This window comes from Genypterus blacodes, unplaced genomic scaffold, assembly GCF_046128005.1.
Source record: "Genypterus blacodes isolate CSIRO-AG114 ecotype Tasmania unplaced genomic scaffold, CSIRO-AGI_Gbla_v1 ptg000020l_1, whole genome shotgun sequence".
Classification (NCBI taxonomy): domain Eukaryota; kingdom Metazoa; phylum Chordata; class Actinopteri; order Ophidiiformes; family Ophidiidae; genus Genypterus; species Genypterus blacodes.
In genome coordinates, this window is record NW_027466833.1 from 1284608 (window position 1) to 1311856 (window position 27249).

Here is a 27249-nt window from a genome sequence, read left to right on the forward strand (position 1 = left end):
AGTAAACACACTTGGTTCCTTTCCGCTCCTGACTGACAGGCAGGTTGTATAAACCTCATTTATTTCTCCTTCCCCTGTGTATTTGGCGTCAAAGCTCATTTGCTGTCCGTCACTTTCCGCCTCCGTTAAAGCTCCGCCGCTGATCTGTGTGTGTGACTGCAGCCTCGGGGCGACGCGTGGAGGCGCGATGGCACGGAGTCCATTATTCTGCCGCCCGGCGCGCCAGGCTGCATTGTGCCGCAGATTCCTGTAGGCGCCCTTCTAATCCTGCTCTCTGCCCTGACGCACAGGAGAGGGAGGGAGGGCAGGAAGGAAGGAAGGAAGGAAGGAAGGAAGGAAGGAAGGAAGGAAGATCTTCCGCTGTCAAACCGCCGAGGGAGAGAGAGAGGGGAGGGAGAGGGGGGGGGGGGGGGGGGGGTGAGAGAGGGAGAGAAAGAGAGAGAGAGACACAGAGAGAGAGAGCGAGAGAGAGAGAGCGAGAGTGAGAGAGAGAGAGAGAGACTAACAGAGATTGCGAGGGAGAGGGAGAGACACACAGGGAGAGAGGGAGAGAGAGACAGAGAGAGAGAGAGAGAGAGAGAGAGAGAGAGAGAGGGAGAGAAAAAGAGAGAGACACACGGAGGGAGAGGAGGAGGAGGGAGTAAAGTTTGCGTGATTCTCGCTGAGACGCTTCCTGTCTCACCTTGGCGATCGCGGCATCCACCCGAACATACCTCCGCTCAGGCTGTAACGGAGAACCGGAGCGCCGCGGGGGGTGGGGGGCTCTCGTTTCGAGCTGCGACCTCCGGAGAGCTGTTGATGCCGGCAAAAGTTGTCCATCCAGAGGAGAGGAGAGGACAAAGCCTGGACTCCGCACCTTCGCGCAAACTTACCGGGAAGTCGCTCCCGTCGCCGCCGGCTGAGATGGGAACCTTACGCGACCTCCAGTACGCGCTGCAGGAGAAGATCGAGGAGCTGCGCCAGAGGGACGCGCTCATCGACGAGCTGGAGCTGGAGCTGGACCAGAAGGACGAGCTCATCCAGAAGCTGCAGACTGAGCTGGACAAGTACCGGTCCGTCATCAAACCGGCAACCCAGCAGGTCCACAAGCAGACCGAGCTGCACGAGCAGCAGCGGACCAAGAGGCAGGCGATCTCCGCCGAGCCCACCGCCTTCGACATCCAGGACCTCAGCCATGTCACGCTACCTTTCTACCCCAAAAGCCTACAGTAGGTGCCCCGGTGCCCCGCCACGCTGCGTGTGTGTGTGTCTGTTTGTGTGTAAGCTCGTTTATTCACCTCTCTGATCCCTGTGCGTGAGGATACAGTGTGTGGCGCAGCAGGTACGGCACCTGTAGCGTACACACACACACACACACACACACACACACACACACACACACACACACACACACACACACACATCTAATATTCTGCCTTCAGATGTGAAATGTAGAGCAGATCTACAGATTGGGATTCAAACCAATAGTTAATAAGAACACGCCAGCGCTAATGGTGCTTTATCAATACGCCTGATCGTATTCCAATATCAGACTGAGGTGATATCAGATCAGGTCCAGAGGCAGAGAGACGCTGCGTCGCTCCTCTGTGCAACGGACCTGCATCACCTTCATACAAACTGATAATGGAAGAGGAAGTCTCAGCTGGCTCTCTGTCTTTGTTTACCTTTTGGTCTCTCTCTCCCTCTCTCTCCCCCCTCTCCCTCCCTCTTCCCCCCCTCTCTCTCCCTCCTAAACTTCCACTTACCTTGGTCTATGAGGTTAGAGTCTCACATTAAACTGGCATAATGTCTGTTGTAAACACGTCAGCAGCTCCCTGTTGGCTTTGTACTCTAAGGTTTTTGCATCTGTGAGTCATAGAATAAATGAAACAATACACCTAAACCCCCCCCAGGTGTCCAGGGGAACAAACCCCACCGCACGCTGAGCACAGAACAAACAGCGTGTTGTGCGTTTGTGACACTAAGTAGCTTTAATGTGTAGAATTTCCAAAGTCAAGTCAATTAGTATAGATTTGTTACCATGCAGATTTGATTTCATTCCTCTTGTTCTGTAAGGATGATTGACAAACTCAGAGCTGGAACAGACTGAGCGGACGGCTGGCATGTGTCAGATACAAATGGCTTCATTCTGCCGTCCTGCAAACACACACATTTCTAACCTTTGCGTCAGAAAGCATTCAGTGGAGAAGGATGTTATTCATTCCAACATGAAAAAGCCATTTATCTTTATTGTGCCCGTCAGCGCCGCGTGCAGCAGAGAAACACAATGAGAGGGATTCTTCCCCGTGCGGTTCTCCCTGTTTGATTTACTGATGTGTGTGTGTGTGTGTGTCTGAAACGGTGATGCGGTCGGTCTGGAGATGTCAGACGAGGACAGCGCAAAGTGGCCATTTTCATTAAGATAATCATCCTCATGCTTAAGCTTTTATCGTATTCTCTTCTTTCCATTTAGAGATCTCACAAAGAGGCTTTTAGTGGAACCTTGAAAGGAAGCTTTTTATTCTCCTGCCTCTGGAAAAAACAACACACCAAACGCAAACATCTCCAAAATGATCAACTCTTCCCAAAATGGACAAAGTGCTGGTGGATTGTCTTGCGCCTAAATTTTGACATTTTTCCATTTTTCCACTGCGCTGTGTGCGGTCATGGAGCACAGATCCTGTTATCAGAGCCAGAGATCAGATCGTCTGTTACTGTAGGTGCGTCAACCAACCCAGAGAGAAGTCTGAGAGGTGGTAGAAGAGATGTATGAGGTGTGTGTGTGTGTGTGAAGGCGTCATGTGTGACCTCACTGGCAGGAAACGTACATGAAGTGATGCAAGTGATGTTTGGAAGTGGCACCAAAGCCTCCTGACTACTAATTCACTTTTCTGCAGAGTGTTTGTAACACCTCATTACCTTCCATTTGACTTGACTCTCCATTTAACAGGGAACATGTTGTTCAGCAGAGTCCACAGTAGATTATCTTGAAGAAAGAGAAAGATGGTGGGTCGATGTTGTTCCAGTTTCATTTGGATTTGTTTTCCTATAAAAGAGCTCGTTTACAGATTCATTGTGTTTTATTGAAGTGCAGTGATAAAGCCGGTGGAATTTGACTAAATATTTATATTTTTCTTTCATTCTTTCCCCTCTTTATCTTTTTTACAAGGCCTTTGGAATGTTACTTACACATACTCCATCTGTCCCTCTCCCCGCTCTCCTTTCTTTCTTTTAGCCTCTCCCACTTTCCTGCCACCCCTCTTCTTTTTTCTTCCTAAAAGAGCATATTTTCTCCTTTTAAGGAAGGCTGAACTTGCTCGGCCCTAAACTTCACCAGCGGATCAAGGCAGACGCAGTACATCAACCTCACAAAGGAGAGGAAGGCCCTGTGTTTTCATAAGGGTCCGCTGGTCTGTGGCGGACAAGATGTCGCGTAGATTTGCCGTCTGAGGGTCTAGTTGTGGGGTCCGGATCGTAGCGGGAGACCTCTGAAAGTGTAAATGTGACCGAAACCGGCTCAAGAAGGAACATTTTCCGAGGAAATGGAGATCAACTTTTGTCAAACCAGGCGTTTCCAGTTTGCTGTTAGTTTAATTAATCTCACTCTGACTTGTGAGTTCCTATAATATAAAGTCCTGATCCAGTTAAAGCTGTGAAAAGTTTGTTTTAATGATGAAATATTGGTCTGTGTCAGCCAGTTGAACATACAGGAACATTGCTGATATACTCAAAAGTTTAAACTGGATGGTGATGAGTCAGTCCTTCTGTTTACATGCAGGTCAGAAACTTCCCAGGATTCATTGCTCTCTGGGTTTTGGAGCTCGGTAACTTCATTTTTCCCGGCCTTCGCGCTGAATGTGCCTGAAATCTGACCGTGGCGCCCGAAAAGCCAATGGGAGCTCGAAGTGTAAACATTCAAAAGAACAGAAAGTAGCAGAACAATTTAACGGTAAACAAAAGGAAGAACAGAGTGTGAGGAAGTTGTCCTCCACACTCAATGTCGTTTTTTGCTCTGGATTTTTTTTTATGTCCCTCCGCAGCACTAAGAGGTTTCTCTCGCTGGCAGGGTATGGTTGTTTATGTGTTCTGAACCTCGGCTTCTTCTTTGGGAGAGGAGAGGAGACGTCCTAGGGTTGAAACTGGCACAAATTGTATGCTTATGCTTAGTCACTAACAGAACTGGATTATACACTTTGTAAGTCGATATGTTGAAATGATTATATCCTTCTGAGACCCTGCGTCCTCGTATGTGGACGTTACATTTTTCCTTCCCTTCTCCTTATATACCTGTTGTCCTCATGGTGGAAATCGTGGAAATTCTTCACTGCCCCCTAGTGGTAGAAAGAAACGTGATCACACTCTTTACTTTTTTTGTTTTATACTATTTACGTCCCACTAATCCCAAATTTCAAGGAGAAATTAGAAATGTACAGACAATAAATGTACTCGCATCCCAGTCGAGATAGCGACTAGAAAACGAAGGATCCCAGTTTGTGGCACTTCTCCATATCATCTGCAGCTGAAATAGGAAAGAAGCTTGAGAAAACGCTGCACCGCTCGACTTAGATTGAGTGGTGGGATTTAAAAATAAGGGAAACACCTCAAGCTTCTCTTTTCAGTTCCCAGCAGGACATTACGCTCATTCTCATGGGGCAAAGGCTCTAAATTGGAACTTCTGGGTCATGCTGGAGGCTATATAGGATTAACTGCAGCATTTTAGGCCTAAATTGTCCCAAATCCTAGGTCTTTGGTTGCACGTCACCCCATTGTCTCCCTTATATTTCTTGAATCTCTCACAAAAAGCTCTCCAATAAAAGAAGAGAAAGAAATTTGCCCTAAAAATATATTTTAAAGGCCGATTCCCACCAATGACAGCGGCGTCTGTGGGCACGATGCTCCCCTGGGACGGAATAATTCACTGTCTGCTCTGGTAAACTGGTTTCTGTAGAGTTTTGAACGGTGGCATATACTGTAGATGCACCGTCACGGGAGAAAATCACAATATTACCGAGCTTTTACTGAAATTCTGCGGAATTTCTCGTCAAAATGAAACACACTCCTATGAAGTATGATGATGTTGAGCTTGTTTCTTAATACATGAGTGTTTAATGAGGTTATAATAGCGAGTGCAAATGAGCTAATTACTGCTCTTCACGTAATTGAATTTTCCATTATTATCCGCAAACTACACACCGCAATCTCCAAGTGCATCAGGAGCCACAAGGCCATTTACTGTATGTGCAGAAAGTACTTTGCATTTCCTCTCTGTTTACTCTCTAACTGCCGCCTACCTGACACCACTGTTAGATTGTGAGATAAAGAGGGTACGCCTGTCATCGCCTTAGAGCAAGGCATTTGGATGAAAGGGTTCAAATGCTCAAAGGACGCATTTGCTCGCAGGGCTGAATTGTCGGTATAACTCTTCCCGGAATCCACAGGCTCTGCATTAAACACCTTTTGAGAACCCATCTGATGGATATTTTATTTTCTATTTGAAAACGGCTCGGGCTGAGTCCCAAAATAGTGAAGCCGATGGTGTTAAAATTACATAACTGAAATTCATAGATGTCAGCCAAGGTTGAGATTTGTATTTAGAAGCACCCGAGTTGCTTCTCAGCAGCATTTGGCATCTCTCGCAGTTTTGGCAGCGTTTCCCGTGATGCTTTTTCACTGGAAAGATTGGATAAAATCAATCATCGCGCTTGTAATTTATGAGGAAAATTCAGCCATTTATTCGATAAAATGTTCTTCACTGTCAATATATTAGTAGTAGTTTATTACTAAATACACACACGTCCCTGACATTGTGTACAAGTGTTCAATATGCTTCCAGTAGAAACTGACAGATTGCTTCTTAGGGAAATACTTTGCTGTTTGTTTTGTTCCTGCATAGTCTAGTAGAGTGTTTGTGTTGAACATCCTCAGGTTCACACCCATAGAAATGCATCCTGAACACCTGTTGTTGGTTTGTGATTGGTTCTTACACACATGAATCCATCATCATCAACCTACACTCCTGTTAGAAACACCTATGAAGTGTGATGTTCTCGAGCAGATTCAGAATAATGTCGCCTTATTTTTCGGGAAGGGGCCTTAAAGTGACAGTACGCTAAAGAAAACCAGTCTTCACTCAATGTGCACAGCAGTGCTGCAGGAAAGGATAGAAAAAGTGGATTTTTGTGTGTTCTGCACATCAACCCTCTTAGATCCAAACAAATAGAAACATTTAATTTTATAAAAGGGTCTTGATTTTCTAGAGACAGGAAGAAAATGTAAAGAACTGTCAAAACAACTCAAAAGCTGAAAAAAAAATGATTCCATGTTAGATTGCCATGTGATTTGTTTGCATTAAAGCCTGAAAGTAGCACAAAGGTTTCCAAACAGACCCTTAAACAAAACATAGGAACAAAAGTCTCCATTAGGACCAAATTCTGAGTGAAATTCTCTCAGCTGTGTCCCGACTGAAGTGTTTGAGCTCTTTGTCGTGGCTCCCGCGCGGTTCTAGCCCGTTTGAAAGCCACTGTTGTTGTGTAAATGCCCTCTGGGTTGGACGCCCTTTCAGCTAATGGCTCCTCAGGTGCTCATCCTCAATGCACCTGCAAAGAACAACAGAAGGAAACAGCCTCACAAAGCACAAACAAGCAGAAGGCATCTCGCCAACGCCACCGCCTCCTGCTGCACGCGGCGAGGGGGGGCGTGAAGTGCTGCCTCTTCGTTTTTCATGAATTTGGGTCTAAAACGCTCCCCTGTGAGGCAGAGGAGGGGACTCCTTGTAGGATTAACCCTGATACATATTATTAACCTCATTCAACCAGTCAAGTCTCTGACAGAATCAGCCACGCAGCACTTGTGCCATTGAGCCGTCTTGACTCAGATTGACTTCAGCTCTCTGCTCACTCTTATGTCAGTTAGTGGGAGTCAGACCATCAGACTTCACCCTTTACTGAATTGAAACACTTTGACTGAACGCTGTCCCAGCTGTTGAAGGCCCCAAGTGCCCCTATTGCATTTAAGAGATGATTGCGAATGAAGTCCCCTTCCATAGTTTGGTCTGTGGAGGCAGTAAATAGTTTCTTTATTTAGAGGAAGTAGATGAAAGTGAAGCAACTATAATCTAATCTCTATTTATGAATGGAAAGTTTAGTTCCTGTTTTGGGGGATTCTTGTTTTCAGGTGTAGAGGATGCAAATACAGAACAGATTGATAGAAAAGGAAGAAAGGGTCGATGAGGGGAGGAGGGTTGGACATTAACAAAGCATAATGAAGGATTAATGTAGGACAGAGGGTCTCACACACAATGGAAATGCCTGTGAGATTGTGATTCTGCTGTTCTCGGGTCTTAAAGCTCAGTGGAGAACAGATGGTCGCTGTGTTTGCAGAAAGCTTCCCAATGTCTCAGTGCTTTTCCATCACGCTCTCGCCAAACTGCACCATAATGACGGCACATTAACGTTTACACTTTATTACTTTCTGCCTCCAGAGCGCGGTCATTAAAGAACAACAACAAAGACCACACAACTCACCTGTGGAATGTTCTCACTCTATAAACCAGCAGACTGACGGCTGAGCTGAACTTCCACTAAGCACAAAAACAGGTCACCTGATCCATTGAGACTCACTGTGTCCTTCTCTTCCTTCCTCTTCTCTAAGGTCCAAGGATCTGATCAAGGAGGCGATTCTGGACAACGACTTCATGAAGAACCTGGAGCTGTCGCAGATCCAGGAGATCGTGGACTGCATGTACCCTGTGGAGTATGGGAAGGACAGCTGCATCATCAAGGAGGGCGACGTGGGCTCGCTGGTCTACGTCATGGAAGGTAATGAAACGCTCACGCATGGAGGTGGAGCATCTCATAACATTTCATAATATAGTACTGTAATACACCATCTGCACCGACTGACCCTCTACTGTCTGAGGTCACACAAATTTGTTTCTGTTTGTCATGAATTTGCCTCTTGTTGGCTTATATCTCTAATCTGACTTGTTAGTTTGGCTTCTCCAGCTTCTATCCAGCTCATCGCATCAGATTGGTGGCCCACTTGTGTCAGGCACTGTCACCCAATTATAGCTATTTTACATACGAGAGCATACTTCCCTCTAGTTCCAGCCCAGCCTCACCCATCACCGATCACCCCTGACTTCACTTCCACCCTCCTTCCTCCCCCCTCTGCCTCAAGTTGTTGAATAATACAGATGTGAAATGACTTCTGCTGGGATGCGGCAGAATATAGTTTAATAAGAAAGCACAAGTGTTTGTCTGTGGCCGTAGGACGCTCTGACAAATGCTTCCTTCAAACAAATGATGCTGGGATTTGGTAACAGGCAAGTTGCAGGCGATTTGTGGGATTGATGCTACACATACACACACACAAACACACACGCATGGCTGCTCTCCAATTATTGTAGCAGGATTTCACTTTTTTATTATTTTTACCCTCACCGAGGAGTCATGTCGTGTTTTCACCCGCGTTGGTTCGTCCCTCTGTGTGTAATTCTGTCTGAATCATGTATAAATGCTAAACTATTCACAGATATAATTGTCCCAGCGCTAACTGTGATGTCAGGAGATGTCTGATGCTGCAGCTCCACGCACTTGGCCAGAGAACGTTTCAGCTGTTTGACCGTGGAGCAAATCGTGCAGCCAGTGCGTCCAAAACTGAATATGCAACAGTCATATTAAAACAGGAAATGCAGGTGGTGAAACGAGATGGGAGGCTTTCACTCCCTCTCTCTCTCTCTGTCTCTCTCTCTCTTCATCTCTGGTGACCGTTGTGCAGATAGACGGATAAGTACGTACGAAGCATCAAACCCAGCGTTGTGTTGATCCCCGAGGCTGAGCAGACTCTGTACCAGCGCAGTAATCGTGCGGAACGTCTGAATCGCTCGTTCTGCTCGGGCAAAGCCAGATGGCTCGACGGTTCAGGTAATCAATGGGACATCCGGACCCCCTACGAAGCCGCGCGTCAAACCACATTCGATTAGGGCCGGACTCTAAATTCAGTCGGGTACCATCGATCGCAAACCGGTCGTTCAGGATCTGCTTGTGAACCGTTTCATAAGAGTTTAGCCGCGCTCTTTCCCTACACCTTTCTCGGTCGCCGCACTGCATTTTGAGGCCCGTGAGGTATAGAACGGTGGCGTAATGTCTTTAAGTAAGTGAGTCATGTGAGCAGGTGGGCTGCGTCTGGAGAGCTTCAGACGCACCACTGGGGTAATGAAATGAGAGGCCGTAACTGATAGGCAGGACAATGGAGGAAATCTCCAGGCGCTGATATTTTATGATTCACTGACGTCCCATTGTGTGTGATGATGTGATCCCGCCGGGTCTTTTATGTTCCATTCTTTTTAGCAGGATTGTTGTGATATTTTTATTTTCCTTTTTCAAATGTGCTTTGGAGTGTGAGAGTATTGATGACAGGAACACGAGCCCATCTGCCCGTTCTGGCTCAGATGGGCTCTGTGATAGGGTGACAAGCGATACAGCAGTCGAGCTCTCAGAGTCCCCTATTGGATTTGACCTCAGAGATTCCCTGAGCGCTCCCGATCACAGACCTTAGAATATGGAAATCGCTCGGTTAATTCCCGCACGCTGTTATTGATCGTTACAGGAGATTTAACCGGAATTCAGAAATACACACTCTCCCTTTTCACACCTAGCTCTTACGTTCATGCTCACTCACTTGCTAGAGGAGGGTTGATTGAAAAGTTCTGAGCCTGAATACAAGACAGGAGGCAGCGATTTCTGTGGCTCAAAGGTTTCATCATCACTATCCTTTGGAGGAGCTACAAAGACAGAGCACTTAATCCTAAATAAAGAAGTGTTGTAAAGAGTTACGCACCACAGCTTTAACAGGCAGCAGCACTCACTGTTTGTGTTTGGTCATCTAGTTAAACTCACAGATGCCTTTAGGTACCGCTGGGACAAAGTTTATCACCTCTGTGCTGAGAGAAAGGCATTAACTTTGTGAAACCCTGAAGGAAAAACATCCTAAGGAACAAGGTTACATTTATTTCAATAAAATTAAAAAACAATAAAAAAACAATGGAAATTGCAGTGCTCATTGTCAGTGGCCATCATTGTCATTTACACCAAGTGAGAATACTTTGTAAAACAAGTACTTTAATATCTGTAAGTTTAAAAATCACACATAAAGGATTAATAGACAATGCAGAAGTTAAGTAATCGTATTAAAAGCTCATTATAAAATACTGTAATCATACTGTTGTGGGCTCATAACTTACCAATCGACGCTGAGAGAGAGAGAGAGAGAGAGAGAGAGAGAGAGCGAGAGAGAGAGAGCGAGAGAGAGAGAGAGAGAGAGAGAGAGGCATATTACATAATGTGGCCTTTAAAGGTTAATATTTCAGCAGGAAGAATACTGGTATTGATTTTTTCCTGGTATTGTTTCCCATAGGTCGCCTATTCCCGCATTCCATATCACAGCAAACACTGCTTGAGCAGATCTGTAGGAGGGAAGAAAGATTGAAAAAAAACAAAGCAGACAGAAACATTCACAGCCCAGGAGACAAATCTTTAGTCTACAAATCTGCAGTTTGGGCTAAACATCCTGCATGGCTCTAAAGCTTAGGCAGGTAGGATTTGCCCCAGCAAACAGACAATCAGCGTCTGCGTTTGGATAACAACAGAGGCGATGTGGTCGCTTTCGGTCTTCATCTGCTCTTTCTCCAGTCACTGGCTCTGAAAGTTGAAAACCTTTTTGTGGCAGGAATAAGAGCTGTGACCTTAAGGTAATTCTATTTGGGAGATGACTCAATCATAATGATTAGTGCTCCGGCAGAGGTTAGAATGCAGTCTTAGAGAAAGAGATAAAGCATAATTTGTCACAAACTGGTTCATCTCAAGAGTCTTTAGAGAGTCACACACACACACACACACACACACACATCCAAGATAACATCAGCAGAGGAGCGTCGTCTGTCGCTGTGGTTAAATTTAGAGGGAGAAGTATGAATGTATTTGAATAAATGAATGTATAAATGTATGAATGCGCCTCTAGCCCAGTGAAATGCTTAATTGTGGCGATAAAATGAACATTTTAAATGTTATTGCCCCAATGTGAATGTCTAAGCAGACATTTTGTCTCATTACACAGCTCTGGTAGCTGAGGAAACATGAGTAACATGACTCCACTGACTTGTATATCCACTTGGACTTGAGCCTTTTGAGTAAAAGACTCGATACCCTCCCCCAAACCAGAGATTAAGAATGTTGAAATAATGCAAATATGAAGTTTTGTAGTCATAACATCTGCCTGTGTAGTTCTTCTATCTGCTACTGCTAAGATTCGACTACTTGTCTTTGTTGGACTCAAGACTCTCGTACTCAGACTCAAGACTTGTGACTTTCAGAACAATGACTTGGCGCCACATCTGTTCCTCACATAAATTCATCATCCTAACGTATTTAAAGGTAAGATCTGCTGCCGAGTAAGAACACACACGGGCCTAGAATTACATTTCTGGGGTCATCATAACAGATGTGGCACCATTAAGACTTTAATGAGGCTCCACCACTCAATACAGTCAACAAAGTCCAGTGCAACGGATTACATTTTCAAAGCCCGGTGACTCTGCTGACCTCCCTCTCTTGTACATACGGTGTTTTACATCAGTTGCATGAAGGACGACGCCACACAGTGCAGGCAGGAAGGAAGATAAGAAACAAAAGAGTCCAACATGCGACCGGTAAGAATGCAAATGAAGATGCAAAACTCTCTCTGGAGCCGTGTTGAGGTTTAAATCGTCAGTAATGAGCTGGCTGTTAGGGGGCGCTGTTGATTTTGTTTATTGATGGTTCCAGTTGGCATGGAGGTAGCAAACAAACTACAGCTCTGTGTCTGGATGGACAACGTCTCTCTGGGGGACTTGACACATTCAGATGTTGATCGAAGTCGCTGTGTCTCATTTTTTCTTCCACCGTCATGTAAGAACTGAGCAGCAGTTAAAGGAGCAACTTTAATGAGCCATTCCTCATAGTGTGTGTGTGAGTCATTCCTGGGATGTTATTAAAGATGGCCCACGTGTTGCACGGTATAGCTGTGGGAGTACAAGCTAAACGCTAAGCCCACCTGTTGCCGTCACTATGCCGACCAATTTAATCAAACCGGGGCGTTGGGTTCAATAAGTGCTTTCATATTTTTTTCTCTGCCGCCGTCACAGCAAGATTCCCATTGTGCCGCATGCAGAAGTGCTAGTTTGAGCTCATTATCACTGCATTTGGCACAGAACAAAAAGGTTTTAAAAGGTTTTAAAGCTAATTCGGTGTCAGCTTCTCCTCGAAAACTCAGCAATGTGGATTCAGACGGTAGTGAAGTGATCAGAGAGGCGTAGAGATCGTAGGATAACATCGACGTTTTGAGATTAAATCATAGGGTTATCACCTCAAAATGGAGCAAGTCACTGATGTCTCCATGTCTGAGTTGTGCTTAAGTGAAATCTAAAGGATAATAACATTAACAGAAGAATTAATGTCCAGTCTAATGTCTTTGTTTACCCAGAGGGATGAGACTCTCTTAGTTGCTCTGCCTCCTAGTGGCCAGAAAGTCTTAACCGCAGCTTTGAAACACGGCTGTGCACACAAAGCTTCTAGTTGAGCTGCGTGCGATCCTGTTCTCTCACAAAGAAACTATCAGCAGGTATCGATTACCAGTCGGTCAGCCTGCACTTTGGGAAACAACCTCCCGCAGATGCTATCGCTCAGTCTGGCAGAGGTGACCCGAGGTGTCGCTCCGTCTCCCTGCGAGGCCGCGACAGAGCGAGTGTCACGCTGACACGGTGAACGGGCCGCACCTCAGCGTGAAACAGAAGATGGATACCAATCTAATAAGAGAATAATTGTTAAGGGGATTTGAGTTTCTCCCCGACAGCGACAGGAGGAGAAAGTGTAGCGGAGCAAGACAGTTTGAGTCTTCAGTTTCCATCACTCATGAAATTCCGTCCTTATGTTTCATTTTGCCTTCTGAACACACAGCATTCATCCTCAGAGCCGCTCCTCTCTCTGTGTGCCTCTCCTTTGCATTTGACATGAAATGCAAATGTTAAAAGCGCAAAGCTCGGCGGCGGACGAGCTGGAGCTGAAGTCCGCCTAAAGCTCATGGCGGTGTGTGACTTTCTAATCCACACAAAGGCAGGATGTGTAACTGAGCCGCGCCGCGTCAGGCTCACAACGCTGACAGCTCACAGTTTGCTCGTCATTTTCTCACACAAATGAAGTGTTCGCCGCTGAGGCCGCTGGTATTATGTTGTTATTGTGACTTGGCAGGCTGATCATTAACATGTTTCCACCACGCTGACTGCATTTACCGCATTGTGGGCACCAAACACAGCGAGACGGCGCCTTACCTTCTCGTCTGTTGTGCCGTTGACCCCGAGTTCAACGGCACAATAGTTTAACGGTATTTGCATTTCTCATATCGCTGCTCTAAAAGATGAGCTGATAGATGATCTCATAGTAGTTTCAGGCTGCATGTGTGTGATAATGAGAGATCAGTCGATGCAGATAACGACCGAGTTCTACCACTGGGCTCGTTGCTATGACGCTGGCCCGCTTCGGCTGCTGTAGCCGGCGTAATGAATTTGTCGTATTTTGGGATTCATCCACCGGGCCGTAGCCGGAATTGGCTCCATTTAAAAAAAAAACACAAAAAAAAAAAACACTGAATGCAGCTGAGACGAAAGCTCCCGTTCCCATGGAGACAGGGGGTGGAGGGGGGGGCGTTCTTTTGATAACAGCCCCGCATAATCTCATTGGATTATCATTATCATTTCTCCGCCAACACAAGGCGGATTATGTGTTTGGTGCATCTGTGTGGCGGTGATAGATTTTCTCCGTGGTCACTTCTCACTTCTCCTCCTCTGGATGTGCAGACGGCTCGTTAAAAACCTGCAGCGGAGCTTTATTCTCATTTTGGTGATAGACTGATCCCATTTAAGTACTCCACTTTGGTTCCCAAATCTCCAAAGCAATCCTCGGTTTGTGTGTGTGTGATGATTGTTTTCAGTCTAATTTGTAGCAGGAATAAAAGAGTTTGCTTGCAGGAACAGAAGTGTTATGAAAGTTTAAACCTGTTTTTCTTCCACACTCCAGGTCACAACACTCAAACTTTATGTGTCTTGTTCCCTTACATTCTTGAGTTAATGGGAAGCCACAGCAAAGAAATCAAACTTATGAACCATTTCACATTTTGACATGTTTTTGCAAAGAACCCCTGAGGTTGTGTTTCTGCACCTGTTCCAGCGTTTACCCTCAGTGAGGATACTTTATAGTCGTGTTTGTCAACTTTAGCCTGCTTTCATCTGTTGCATAGTGGTCCTGTTCCTTCCTGAGTCCATTCCAAGTCTTCCAGATAACGGGTAGACTCGATTCTGGCTTCTTGACGTGTTGAGTGCTTTGATTAATATGAGATCTTTGACCTAATATGACTCTATAACAACCAAACTGGGCTTCTTCAAGTTTCTTCTAGTCAAACTTCACACTCCTTTGTATCATAAACTAACCAGACTCTCCGTATACAGGAGCCACAATAACCAGTGAGTTGTTCCCTTCATGGAGCGGATTGTCACTCTCTAATTGATTGATTGGTCCTCTGACGCCGGCTCACATCAGGCAGCAGCCACAATAACTCAAGGTGATGTTTTATGAAGCCGGTTTGTTACGTGGCGAATGTTTACAGCAGCAGCAGCGACGCTACTCTGCATCAGGAACGGGGCTGAGACAGAGGAGGTGATTGATTTTTAATCATGGAAATGTCGCTCGGTTTTACATATTCAGACAAGAAGGATGGGAACCTTAATACATTTTAAAAGTTGAGTTTATAGAGTGTTGTGTTGTCTTGAGTTGGTCCTGTCTGAATCTTCTGTTTCCTGAGTGTTGAGCAGAGAAACAAAGCACAGCCAGGAGGCGGCGGCTCGCTCGCTTGATGCATTTCTTTATGATTTATTCAAAATTTTGATTCATTATTCCTCAGGGAGCGCAAGCTGCTTCCCCTCAGGCTGTATTTTTTGCGATTGTTAGGGAGGGCTGATGGATAGGAGAGGAGAGGAAGACGAGGAGAGGAGTTTATGCTGTTACCCGGCGCTCGCCAGCCCCTGACGTGCATTGACAGCATCTTTGACGATCTCACCTCTCACCCTGGAGCATTTTACACCGGGTCGACCTGCTCAGGGGGTTTCACGTCCATCCAGAGTCGCAATTATTTACTCTGACACGCTGTTAGGTGAGGAAGGGTAATTTTTGGAGTGAAGATGTGGATTGTTGAAGTTGAAACGGGGATTAAGTTGCAGCCTTCAACGTTTGGATGAGATAGAAACGAAGCAGGAGCGGCTCTGAGGCTCGGGCTGTCAGGGGTTTCCTTCGCACAGCAGAGTAATATGGGAGTAACAATGCGTAACCATGCTTACCCTCTGCGGTATGAAGCTGCACTCTGTCTCTCTTTGATGGGCTTCCACTCTATAGAACACACGGCCATAGATGTGTGTGTAAGAACGAAACAGAAGCTACAGAAACTGAAGCTTGTATCTAATTTGTTTTGTTGCCGCCTCTGATGTTAACTTTGTACCTGAGTGTGGAGGTTTGATTGTTTGTTTGCCGGATACAGGAACAGATTGTGATGAAACTCAGCAGAGGGGCGACGCACATTTGCTTGTATTCATCTAGATTATACAGTAATGTCTTTCAAAAGTCGAGGCAAGGCTGAAATAAAAATACCTTTTATTAATGGACCCAAAACTTCTGCGGGGAATTTAACTCAAGCAGAACTGCGTTAGAAACTTCAAAGATGTCGGTTCAGCTCTTTAGTTTGATAGTATTTGTTTGCTTTCTCTCTCCTTAGGTACCAATTAGGACATATTGATCATCTATAATGGGATAAATATGCCTGATTTGCCTCTTTATTTATTTACTTTTGAAGAAACTTGACAATCAAATCTCTCAGTGGTGATGTATTGTGAAGTATTTGTAGTAGATATCGTAGTAAAGTAGTTTCAGTAGTAATGGAGGAAGATTACAGTACATTTCCTACATACACTGGACTCACAATCATAAATAAGTTTCACTCACATTTAACAATTTAATGGTTAAGTATACAAACAAAGCGTCTCACACTCGAAGCAGACTGTGGTCATGGTAACGTGCGAGAAGGTGGGAGGTGATAAAGTGGCCGCTCGTCTTCATCACGGCTGGATTTCTTCCCGTATTTGCCAGGAGAGAAACGATGACTCCGGTTTTGGCCCGGGCGCAGTGCATGCTGGGAAGTCTGCTGCTTGTTGATCTAAGTGAACTCAGCTGCACTCTAATTAGAAATAATTGAAGTCAGAATTTAACATAGAAGACCTGAACTCAGAGATGAAAAGCTTCTGAAGGTAGAGACTTGAAACGTCACGACGATCTTTATCCTTCATTTGTGCTTTTATCAACATTGACTCTGAAACGTGGCGGTGTGTGTTCAGTCTGTCCTCTAAGCTATCAGGCCATGGATCCTCACTGTTATGATTAAGAAACATTTGCATATTAATGACCTGATATGGAAATAGCAAACGTATGGCTCGCAGAAACGTGAGCGCACAAACTCTCGCAGGCACTGCTTTGTTGCCTGGCAACTTAAACCAATGCAGCGACCTCAAATTGTTGCTGCCGTTGCTGTCAAAGTGTTATCTCTGGGGTTTTTACGGTTCAGGCTCATATTTTACTTTTATAGACCTGTGAGATCAGGGGGACCAGCTGCTTGAAGGTGTTAACAGCTCCGGAGGACAACAAAGTGTCGGTTAATGATGATGTCTCACCCTGAGGAGCTCCGTTTCTCCACCTGGGAGCAGAAAGCAACCGCCTGCCGCGCGTCTGGCGTTTGCATATACTGTAGAGTCTATATAGCGTGCACGCCCTCTCTCTCTCGACATTCAATACGGTTATCAGCAGCAGATTGAGGCCGGTGTGTCGCCGTCTCTACCTCTCTTCAAGGCTATATTGCTTCCTCCATGATGACTCTAATGAGGCCCTCTGCGGAGCTTTAATAAGGAGCCAACTGGGAGAGAAGGTGAGGGGGTCTGTAATTGGAATGACATTTAAACAATCTCCCCTGTCTCTCTTTGACACATACGGTGAACACACACTCACTCACACACACATCTGGAAGTTTGGCGGTGGCGGCGGCGTATCGGTCCATTTACCTGTCCTAGACAACAAACCCTGTAATGAAACGGAGGCAGGAGCAGGAAATGGAACTTTCTGATGCTCCACCTGCCTCAAAGTGTCGCAGACAGATTCACTATGTATACATATAATTGTTAGCTGTATAGAAACGTGCAAAGCGATGGCTGGTTGTTGAGATTCCATTCCCTCCAGCTGACAGACGTTGTTGTTGTCGTATTGTCAGGCATGAAATGTTGTAAAAAGAGGCTGCAGGGATGATTATTCTTTTTTACTTCCTTCCATTATTTGGTTTGATTTCCCCACTTACAGCCCGGATTGTAGAAACTGCAACTCTCCTGTCAAACGTCCCAAATATTTGGGGGGAATAACAGATTCAGATTCTTATTCATGAGGCGGCGTGACAGCAAAGTGTGGAGGAGAGGAGGTAAGAGCACAGGAGAGGAGAGGAGAGGAGAGGAGAGGAGAGGAGAGAAGAGAAGAGGAGAGGAGAGTGTGTTTGTGTGTAACCAACGCTCAATTAAGGAAGATTATGGATTTTCAGGAATTGCAGGTAAACACAAGCACACACACTCTGGCGTTATTGCTGGAGTACAGTTTGAAAGCGTTCCCGTGGAGCTGAGAGCAGTGTGACTTCAGAAAGGACGCCATTAATGTGCAAATGGCGTGCAGACGTGTGCGGCAGACTAATAACTGGCCCGACACCCAACATAAAGTGAAAATACATTTTCCTCCGGCTTGTGTCGCCTTTCGTTTGCCCCCTCTGCCTCTCTCTCTCTCTCTCACACACACACACACACACACACACACATACACACATACACGCACACTAGCCTAGGTTGATTCAAACCGCTCCAGAGAAGCGACCAGAGAACCTACACCTTTCCCTCCATCCCTTCCCAGCTTTGACCCCAATCTGTCCTCTTGTCACCATTTCTCTTCATTGGCTTCTTCTGTTCCACCTCGACACTCTTCCTCTTCCTCTTCCTCTTCCTCTTCCTCTTCATCCCATCTGCTCATCTCAGCTCCTTCTCGGCCCTTTTGTTCATCCCTTTCTCTTCCCCTGTCGACATTCCTCTGTCCCTCCCCTCTTCACCCAGATGAGGAGGCTTTCTTTCCTTCTTTTCCCATCGTCCGGAATGGGAATCGATCCCTCGCTCACACACCACAGACTCGGCTGAATATTCCTCCCCGCAGGAATGAATGACTCATTTGTGAATCATCCCTGAACCTTTATCCCCTTTGTGGCCAAAGCCTCGCTTTTGTGACTCCTCATCTGGAACGGAGACGGGTATATAATGGTGTGCATTGGTGTGTGTGCGTGCGCGTGTGCGTGTGTGTGTGTTGAGGAGGAGAGAAAAGAAAGGGGCTCATAAATCTATCATCCAAGTATTATGCAAATATTCCGTCAACTTTGCTTTAACGTGAGGTGCAAACTCCACGTGTGTCTGCTGCAGTTGGAGTGTGTGTGTGTGTGTGTGTGTGTGTGTGTGTGTGTGTGTGTGTGTGTGGGTGTGTGTCTGTCTGGGGGCGGCACCTGTACCCAGACTTAGAGTGGTACTGACAGTCTGCAGTGACTGGATAAGCTCTCTGTTTGCGTGGTTCAGAGTGAGGATACAAGATAGAGCGCAAGTAATCTGCTCTGCTACAGTGACAAACAATCCCACACACCCCCACGCACACACACACACTCCTGCCCCTACACACACATGCACACATCGGCTCTCCCACGCGCTCATATACACTCACACGTATACATGTGCAACAGCTGCAGAAATAAAGGAAATGTTATAGCTGTGCAAACATGCACAGATGCACAGTAGAGCTGAATCTCCATCTGTCTGATCTCTCTCTCTCTCTCACACACACACACACTTACACACACTTGTAGCTCGCAGACACACGCTCAGGCTCTCAACATCTTTTATCTGATGAGCATGTTTGGCCTTGCGAATCAGCATGTACGATCAACTCCAATCCTTGAAGAAATGGCACGAGCTCTCTGAGTTTACGGTGAAAACGCAGCGTAATTGTTGCCAGGTTGGAGGATTTCAGCACTTTGACACGCAGAGTTCCCTGATTGTTCCCTTTTCTCTGCTCCCACCTCAGGCATCCTGAGACTTTTGTGTTAAAACGTCTCTTTTGATGTCTTTCTTGGCTCTAATTGCCTCATTGGAAGCCTCCTTCAAGGATCGGTTCTGATGTTTCCTCCTCATGTTTACAGCTGAAGCAATATCGCTCGCTGCCGTCCCTCCTCCTCCTCCTCTTCCTCGTCCTCCTCCTCATCTTCCTCCCCCTCCTCTTCTCTCTGTTCTCTGTTCTAATATTTGTCTCGTTTCACTTCTCGTTTTTCAATTTTTTTGTTTCTATGGTAACAGCTGTGTAGCACGCCAGTTTGGACCTTTGATGTAATGTTTTTTCTTCTATTTTCTTTTTCTTCTCTTTTGTATTGATTTATTGTGAGTCACAGATTAAAGATATTGTCCTTCTCAAAGGGAAGCACTGGCCGGACCGGAATACACGATTATGTGAGACATCAGAGAGAACTATCAGCACTTAATTTGATGTCACTGTTTAGTTCCTCAATGTCTCCTGGATCAAAACGGATTTCTACGATCCTGGAATCCTGGAAAATCCTGGAAATGGCAAAATTGAGCCGTGAAAATATTTAGAAAAATCTAGAAAAAGTCTTGGAATGATCTTCATGTTGACAAATTTAGCTAAAACCTGAGAGGCAAAAACAACTTGGATGTTTCTACTTCCTTTAAATCTCCAGTGTCGCCTCAGGAAAGCAGGTTGAGTCTGTTGCTATGAGACATTATCTTCTTTTCATTCGGCGACTGACTTGCTAGACTGGCGCTAGCTGGCGGGGCCAGATGATGTCTGCTTATGCTCCTCATATCTCATTGAGATAATATGAGAAAGAGTGAAGACTTGAGGTCGGTGTTGATGTTAGGAGCTTTTGATTCACTTTGCAGCAGTTTGTTTCCTTTAGTTTGTGTGTAGCAAGTGTAGATGCTGTAGCTAGAGAATCACAGAAAAGTCGGGGAAAAGTTTTGGTAGATTCGTGTTGTTAAGTTCAAACAAAGATGGAAGCTGGATGTGATGTTCCCTGCTTGTCTTTTACTAAGCCATGAATTATATAAGAAAGCAAACAAATCTCAGCTTTGGTGATTGGTTGTCACTGTTAAAGCAGCAAACAGATCCTCCATATCTCCATGGAGTCACGTCACCCTGAGAGAAGAATGTGACAAAGCTTCTGGAAATGTCAACAAAAGAACATCCTTCACATTTTCAAAATTTCATCCAATATATTTCCATTTGCTTTTCCACAACAGAGGTTTATACGATTGATTTTTAAAGGAAAAACAAACTGTGTCTGGCCTCCGCTGCTCCTCAGCCATGAACACAACTCCAGGAAGCATAAACGAAAAGAACAGAACTTATCAATAATATATCAACATTGAAAATTGATGAGCGTCGACTTCAATGAAGCCTCATTTGGAAGTTTTTCCACTTTTGCGTGGATTTCCACTCTGGCTGCGTTGCTCTGTTGCTCTCACAGTGGGGATGGAACACGACTCCCCTGGTTGCCGAACGTGGGCTTTGTTGCTGGAACCGGCAGGCTACATAACTGTTTCTATGGAAACAGAAAAGTAAAAAATGAGAAATGAAACGAGACGTATGTCAAAATGTGTAGTGTGAAGTCGCTGCTGCAAAATGACCTTGTTTGTGTGTGTGTGTGTGTGTGTGTGTGTGTAGTGTTGGTGTATAAAGACACATGTACTGGAGGAGCGTGTTGCTGTTGCCGGGTCAAAGCCTGGGGCAGATTTTCAGCCTTTGATGGATCAGTGTTGGTTTAAAGACTTAAAGTCATAGTTATCTGCTCATTTGATCAAAAATTAACACAGCTCAGTACGTTTGTGTGATGAAAAAGCCCCTTATCTCCCAGGGTACCCAGGTAGCCGGCCGGCTTTACTGCCTGACTCTGATTGAACTGAGTGAGCCTTTTGGATGTGTGGAAAAGTGATTTCAAGACAAAGTGAGTCCAGTTCCTTTGAAGCAATTGTGCTACAGATAATAATAAGAATATTTTTGTGGGTTTTTCTTTGCAGATTGCAGCTTTAAGCTCAATAACAATGATTTTTCTTATATTACTCAGTGGGTTTTCAACACGTTGTATAACAATCAAGGCGGTTAGAGAATTTGCTCAGAACATCAAATTGGAAAAAGAGTAAATGAACCAACATTTGCGATCAATGCATGTTGACATCAGTACTTAAACTTCACTGAGTTGATAGAAAAGTGTTGAGTTAAAGTCATATAGGGTTTTTAAATTCTACCTGGTGTTGTGTGATTAACTTCTATCCCAATAAGGCGTCACAGTTCAGTGTTTGTACATCTGTATTATCCAAGCGTTCTGGCAGGTACCGAAAGAGTCTGTTGTTTGTTTGTTCATAGTGTGTAACCGTGTGTGTCGGCGGCCTGGCCGGCGCTCTGACAGGCCTTGACAGGGAATTCAGGTTGCCTGCACGGCCGGCGGGGAGCTGGCAGGCGGCAGAGATGAAAACCGGGGCTGCGGAAATGAAAAGAGGGGCCTTTATTGTCGTGCTTGAGATGCCGCATTAATCTGCGCTCTATCGGTGACGCCGTCTAATTAAGTCGGGGCTGAATAAATGGAGAGAAGAAGAAGAAGAAGAAGAAGAATGGAAATAAAAGAGAAGTGAACACACACGAGGCATCAAAGCTAACTGCTAATTACGACTCAGTGATTTGGTCTCTGAATATAAAATGATAATTTTTCACTGCCCCCCTACCCGCACGATCAATCAGCCTGTCACCACGGCAGCCGTAATCAGCGGCGACGGTGAGGATGGAACAGACTAAGCATTAGAACATTAATGAACAAACTGACGGGAGGAATTTAGACTTCAGGCCGGGGACTTTACTCTTGAGTCAGACTAACTTGCTCAGGCTAATATAGTTCATGAAATTATACATTGCTGTGTAAAAGTCAAAGGGTTGCCATAGCGATGAGCACCCAATTTCACACCAAAATCCAAGCAGCTTATCTTTATTTGATATGATTGGTTTTGGTTTTCTTCGGAGAAGACTGAGAGAGACGATGCAAGCCAGTGGCGATGACATCATTGACTCAGGAGTTACTGGAGATCAAATAGAGCTAGGAGTGGATAATAGACTTAGATTCATTGTAGAATCCCCAGATTTGTAAGTAGGTAATTGTTTGTGACCAGATTAACCATAAGAATGCGATAAGCTGAAGGAACGGCAGAGATTTTGTTCCGGTTCTTTAATTCTCTGCCTCTTTAGTGATCAGATTAAGTTGCAAGGGCGAGGATTTGAGACTTTCCCCTGGACCGGTGTGCTGATTCAGGGGCGACTCTGCAGTTCAATCACAGGCGCTCAGTTCAGCAGGAGCCAGAAAACAGAACAAAGGCAGCAATCACATTGTGGGATTGGATTGTCATTGACTGCGGCGGTAAAAAAAAGAGAGAGAGAGAGAAGCCGCGATTGCTGCTTCCTTTTTCCACAGATCTATACAATTGTAACTAAAATGGTCTGGAGGCGTCATCGCGTCATGGCAACGGACAACAGCAGAACCCCGAATGACTCAAGAAGATCGGAGACTTGACTTTCGATTCCCCTTTTTGTAACACTTTCACAGACTGGAGACTTGATAGACAAACTTTGATTGAGACTGGAATTTTGAGAGATCCGGGTCGACTTGGACTTCCCTCGAAAAGCCTGAAAGCGGCTTCCGTCTGTTCCTCTCCGGTGAGGGTGGAAGTGTTCTTGGCTCCGTCTGCGTCTCTTAGAGGCAAACGCGGCTACCCGACTCTGTATATAAATCTTCTCCAAATCTATTTCCCTTTGAGTTTCCCGATTATTTTCTTATGAATTCAGCTAAGATATGCTGTAGTGTTCATTTCCTGATGACGCTGATGGAGCGTTCAGAATTCCACCTCTGGCTGGCACGTTCTCCATAGCAACCTCCGCTGGGTTCAAGGGTACTGTAGTAATTAGAGCCATCTGCCACACCAAGCTGATTGAAAAACATGAAATCTGAGAAACAGAGTTGAAGTATTTCTACCAGATGGCCGTGACCCGTTTCAAGTCAGCTCTGTGTTGGCGAGTTTCAGTTGAGGAGACGCTTGAGTACTTGACTGTACACCAAAGACCTCGGACTGGTTGGTATACAGTGTGTCGATTCTAACAGCGGTTCCTCGCGGGACGCAAATTGATATGCAAAGCGATATGGCGTCCTTAATGAATCCCCGCCTGGCAACCTTTTCATATTCGATTTCTTTTTTTCTGCACCCCTCAGTGATACTGTGGAAATACAAACGATGCACAATCTCGCCCAAATTTAGCCTTTTAGACAAAGGCAGGCAGAAACCGCTTGGTGAACTTCACCTCTAAGCCCATTAGTGAAATCTGACCAGCGGCAGGACTTTGTAGAGGTGGCGTGTGCTTCACTCAGTGTGCTCAGTGGTGCTGCTGCAAAGGAGAGCAGAACCGGAACCATGGGTTTTTGCAACAGTTTTGAAATAAAGTGCACCTCGTTGTGCACAGTGTAACACATTCCTGCCAATCTTCATCAACTCTTGCTGTGTCATGGATCGGCACAACGAGCTCTAGGTGTGTTTACTCTCATCGATGTGAGTTCCTCGCTGTCAGCGCGTGGGAGCGCCGATACGCCTGCGAAAGGGAGGGTGGCAGAGAGGGAGAGGGGAGGGAGGGAGAGAGGGAGGGTGGCAGAGATGGGGGGAGGAAGGGAGAGGGAGGGAGGGAGAGAGAGAGGGAGGGAGGTTAGAGCAGTGCTGCGAAATGCTTTTGCTCCGAGGCGTCAAAGCTGGAAATTATACGGTGGAAATCAAAATGTCACAGTGCAAAATGTTCAACCTGTGTGCTGCGCTGACAAGCACCTCACATGGCGACGAGTGGGAGGACAAAAATAAGAATTCACAAGGCGACCGTCACTCCCGAGTCCTTAAATGAGAAGTGTCGCCCGTTCTGAGCAATCTGCCTTCATTAATAACTCGTCTTCATCATCATCTACATCTCTCTCTCTCCCACTCTCTCTCTTTCTCTCTGCCTCTCTCTCTCTCCCTCTCCCTCTCCCCTCACAGTCTGAGCTTGTTTTGTCAGTGACTTGGAGACAGAGTAATGTATGAGTTGTGCTTGAGGGCGTTTGGTAAAACAAACTCTCTCAGCTGAACTCGGTCTCAGTTCTGTGGTCAGGAGGAATTGCCTTCTATTAAGAATAACCCAATAAATTCCTTCCATGTTTGCCATTCATTTCCCGGACACCTGTGACCATGGAAACATCGACTTTGAACATTTTTTTCAATGACTTTGAATTCCAGAATTGTGAAATTTGCCTTGAAATCTGTTTTTCTTAGTTTTGACATGTTTGGATGTTCTCTCAGAGTGTTGGTTCACGGGTTCTCAGCTGTGTCACGCTGTGCCCTTTGTGTTCTTTTCAGTCTGTGTTTTCAGACCTCAACCTGTAATTTACGCAAAGAGCCTGAACAAGTCCATAAAGCAGCTGGTGAACTCTAAACATTTCCAAACCCTGGCATCAATCGATTCCAGTCTCTCTCTCCCTTTCTCTTCTCCTCTCCATAAAAACCAGACACAGTCACTGGATTTACCGCCGCTTCCCTTCCAAATCCCAATTATGTGGCTATATCATTGTTTATCTGAATTAAGGATCAACTTGAGATGTTCCACCACCAGTAACTCCAGCAGTAATGGCCTTGTTTTCACCCAGTGGGAACAGGATGACACAGATGTTGCGTTTGATCCCGTATCGGTCCTCCTCCTCTGCGGCCCTAATGGACAAGGTTACGACTTGGTATCGGGGTAATCTAACCTCTGAGCGGCGGGCGGAAGAAGCAGAGGGTCCATCAAGATGGGACGGAGGTTGCATGTTACCCTCCGAGGGATTTGTACTCTCTCACATCCTGTCTCTCAACGTCCATTTTGTGCCGTTTCACAAACATAAAATCTTCCATCGAGGACGAATCAAACCGAAGCCAGCGCCTGACCCCTGAGACTGTATTTATAGACGCTGCCGCAGCTTGAAAGTCACCATGCTTAGGGAGAGAGCACACATCCTTCTGCTGCATTCAGGTTAGAGGCGGCAGAGACGGCTCGTGTTGCATTCAGCCTGCAGGAGCACAACAAGTACGACTCATTATGAAAAAGACTTTATCAGCGATGTAATCATGTTAAACGGAGCTGTGGTATCAGATCTCCTCCAGAGGTAAATGATTTGTTTGCCGCGGTGAGTCGGAGCACATTTGCGTGTGTTTCCTCCGCGGTGACATCGACTCAAATCGCTGCAGCTTGTTGATTTGGAACGTAGCCAGAATCTCATCCGACATGGACGCGGCAAGAGAGGAGTCCGCTCGGAGCTCTGACCCGACGCCCCGCCGTGTCACACTCGCTGCCGTGTGTGCATTTCAAATGATCCGCAACGCTACACACAGCCACACACAACCACACACAGCTACACACAGCTACACAGCCTGAGGGAGGACGGGACGCGCTGTGATTCATCAGCCCCGGTCTTAGTTAGCATGGCAGCGCTTCCTTCAATTTGCACTTTCTTCCTCTTCCTCACATTTTATCGCCCATCTGAGTGTGGAGCAGCTGGTACATGTTGGAGGGCAGGGCCGGGCCTCTGTCTTTCAGGGGCCTTAAGCAGACTGTGGGCCCCCTGCCAGCCTGCTCAGGAGAACATTAGGACAGGACACAATTTAATGCACAGTTATTTATCAGACAGTTAATGTTCCAACTGTAGCTCATTAAAGACAGAACAGGGAATATGAAGTGTTTTCTCGCTGCATCATTAAGTGTGTGAGCGCCAATCTTATGATAGCCACAATCTTATCATATTATAAATTCTAATTTGTTTAAAATATAGTTAAGATTAATACGTTTAAGGCTTTAATAGCGAGAGAGAGAGAGAGAGAGAGAGAGAGAGAGAGAAAGAGAGAGAGAGAAAGAGAGAGAGAGAGAGAGGGGGGGGAGATAGATAGATAGATAGATACTTTGTTCATCTCCTTGGGGAAATTTAAGATCGACTTCCCAACAGCAGTGTGTGTGTGTGTGTGTGTGTGTGTGTGTGTGTGTGTGTGTGTGTGTGTGTGTGTGTTTGTCTCTGTTATTTGAATGAGATCTGAATAGCGCTCACATATGACGGGTGAATTTACATCTGCACTAATATAGCAAGAGTAATAAAGTAGATATGAGTACAACGGGAAATGAAAACTCGCTTGCATTTGGGTCGTCTGCCTTTGTGTGTGTGTGTTTGTGTGTTTGTTGTGTGCAAATATTTGCGAATCCCTGAATGATTATCTGAAAGAAGCCTGTTGGTAGAGTCGTGTTAATTGGATCATTGGGTGGGCTGCCATTCACTGCTCACTTTGATCAGAGCGCCTGCATTCATTGATTACCTCTCTCTTTGTCATTAGTTTTGTCAGTTGACTTTTTTTGCAGCTTAATGATTATAGCCACTGTGACTTTTAAACCAAACCTTCATCCTCTGGTGGTCTTTTGAATCAGGCACTAATGATGTATAATAGATGAACATATAGAATTCTCTGCATCTAAACATCAATGCGCTGACATTCTAGGATCCTTGAAACGCGGTGTGGCTTTGTGAGCGAGGCGACATTCTCACGGTCCCAACACTCGACTTCGGCTCATGTAAAGATGCAGCGTTTGTGCGAGAGGGGGGTCCTGCTTCCTGAGAAACACCCTCTCTCTCTCTCTCTGCACAGGATGTGGATCTATTTTAGGAGGATGAAAGCAACAACATTGTTTTGCCGAGAAGATGAAGAAAATGAAGATAAACCAAGAGGAGCTTTGTTAATTTGCTTATGTGTGATTATTGTTGAGCTGTTATCTCAGTTTTGAAACTTGTATTCATCAAAGTTACGCCTATACATCCACATTAAGTCAGTCTGTCTCAGGTTTTAAACATAAACAAACCAAATAATAGATTAGAATACAGCAACACACCTGTTTGATCTCAGAGCAGATTTAATTTAAAGCCAAACTGAATAATTATGGA

General features: G+C 45.5%; 1 protein-coding gene across 1 annotated transcript in view; it reads left to right on the forward strand.

Annotated features, from left to right (window-relative positions):
• Nucleotides 1-456: 456 nt before the first annotated feature.
• The window catches only part of LOC142991675 (cGMP-dependent protein kinase 1-like), a 78448-nt gene continuing 51655 nt past the window's right edge, over nucleotides 457-27249 (forward strand). The window contains exons 1-2 of the mRNA XM_076141770.1: nucleotides 457-1208; nucleotides 7630-7796. Coding sequence (XP_075997885.1) covers nucleotides 799-1208; nucleotides 7630-7796 — 577 coding nt within the window. The 5' untranslated portion in view covers nucleotides 457-798. The remainder of the gene's footprint in view (nucleotides 1209-7629; nucleotides 7797-27249) is intronic.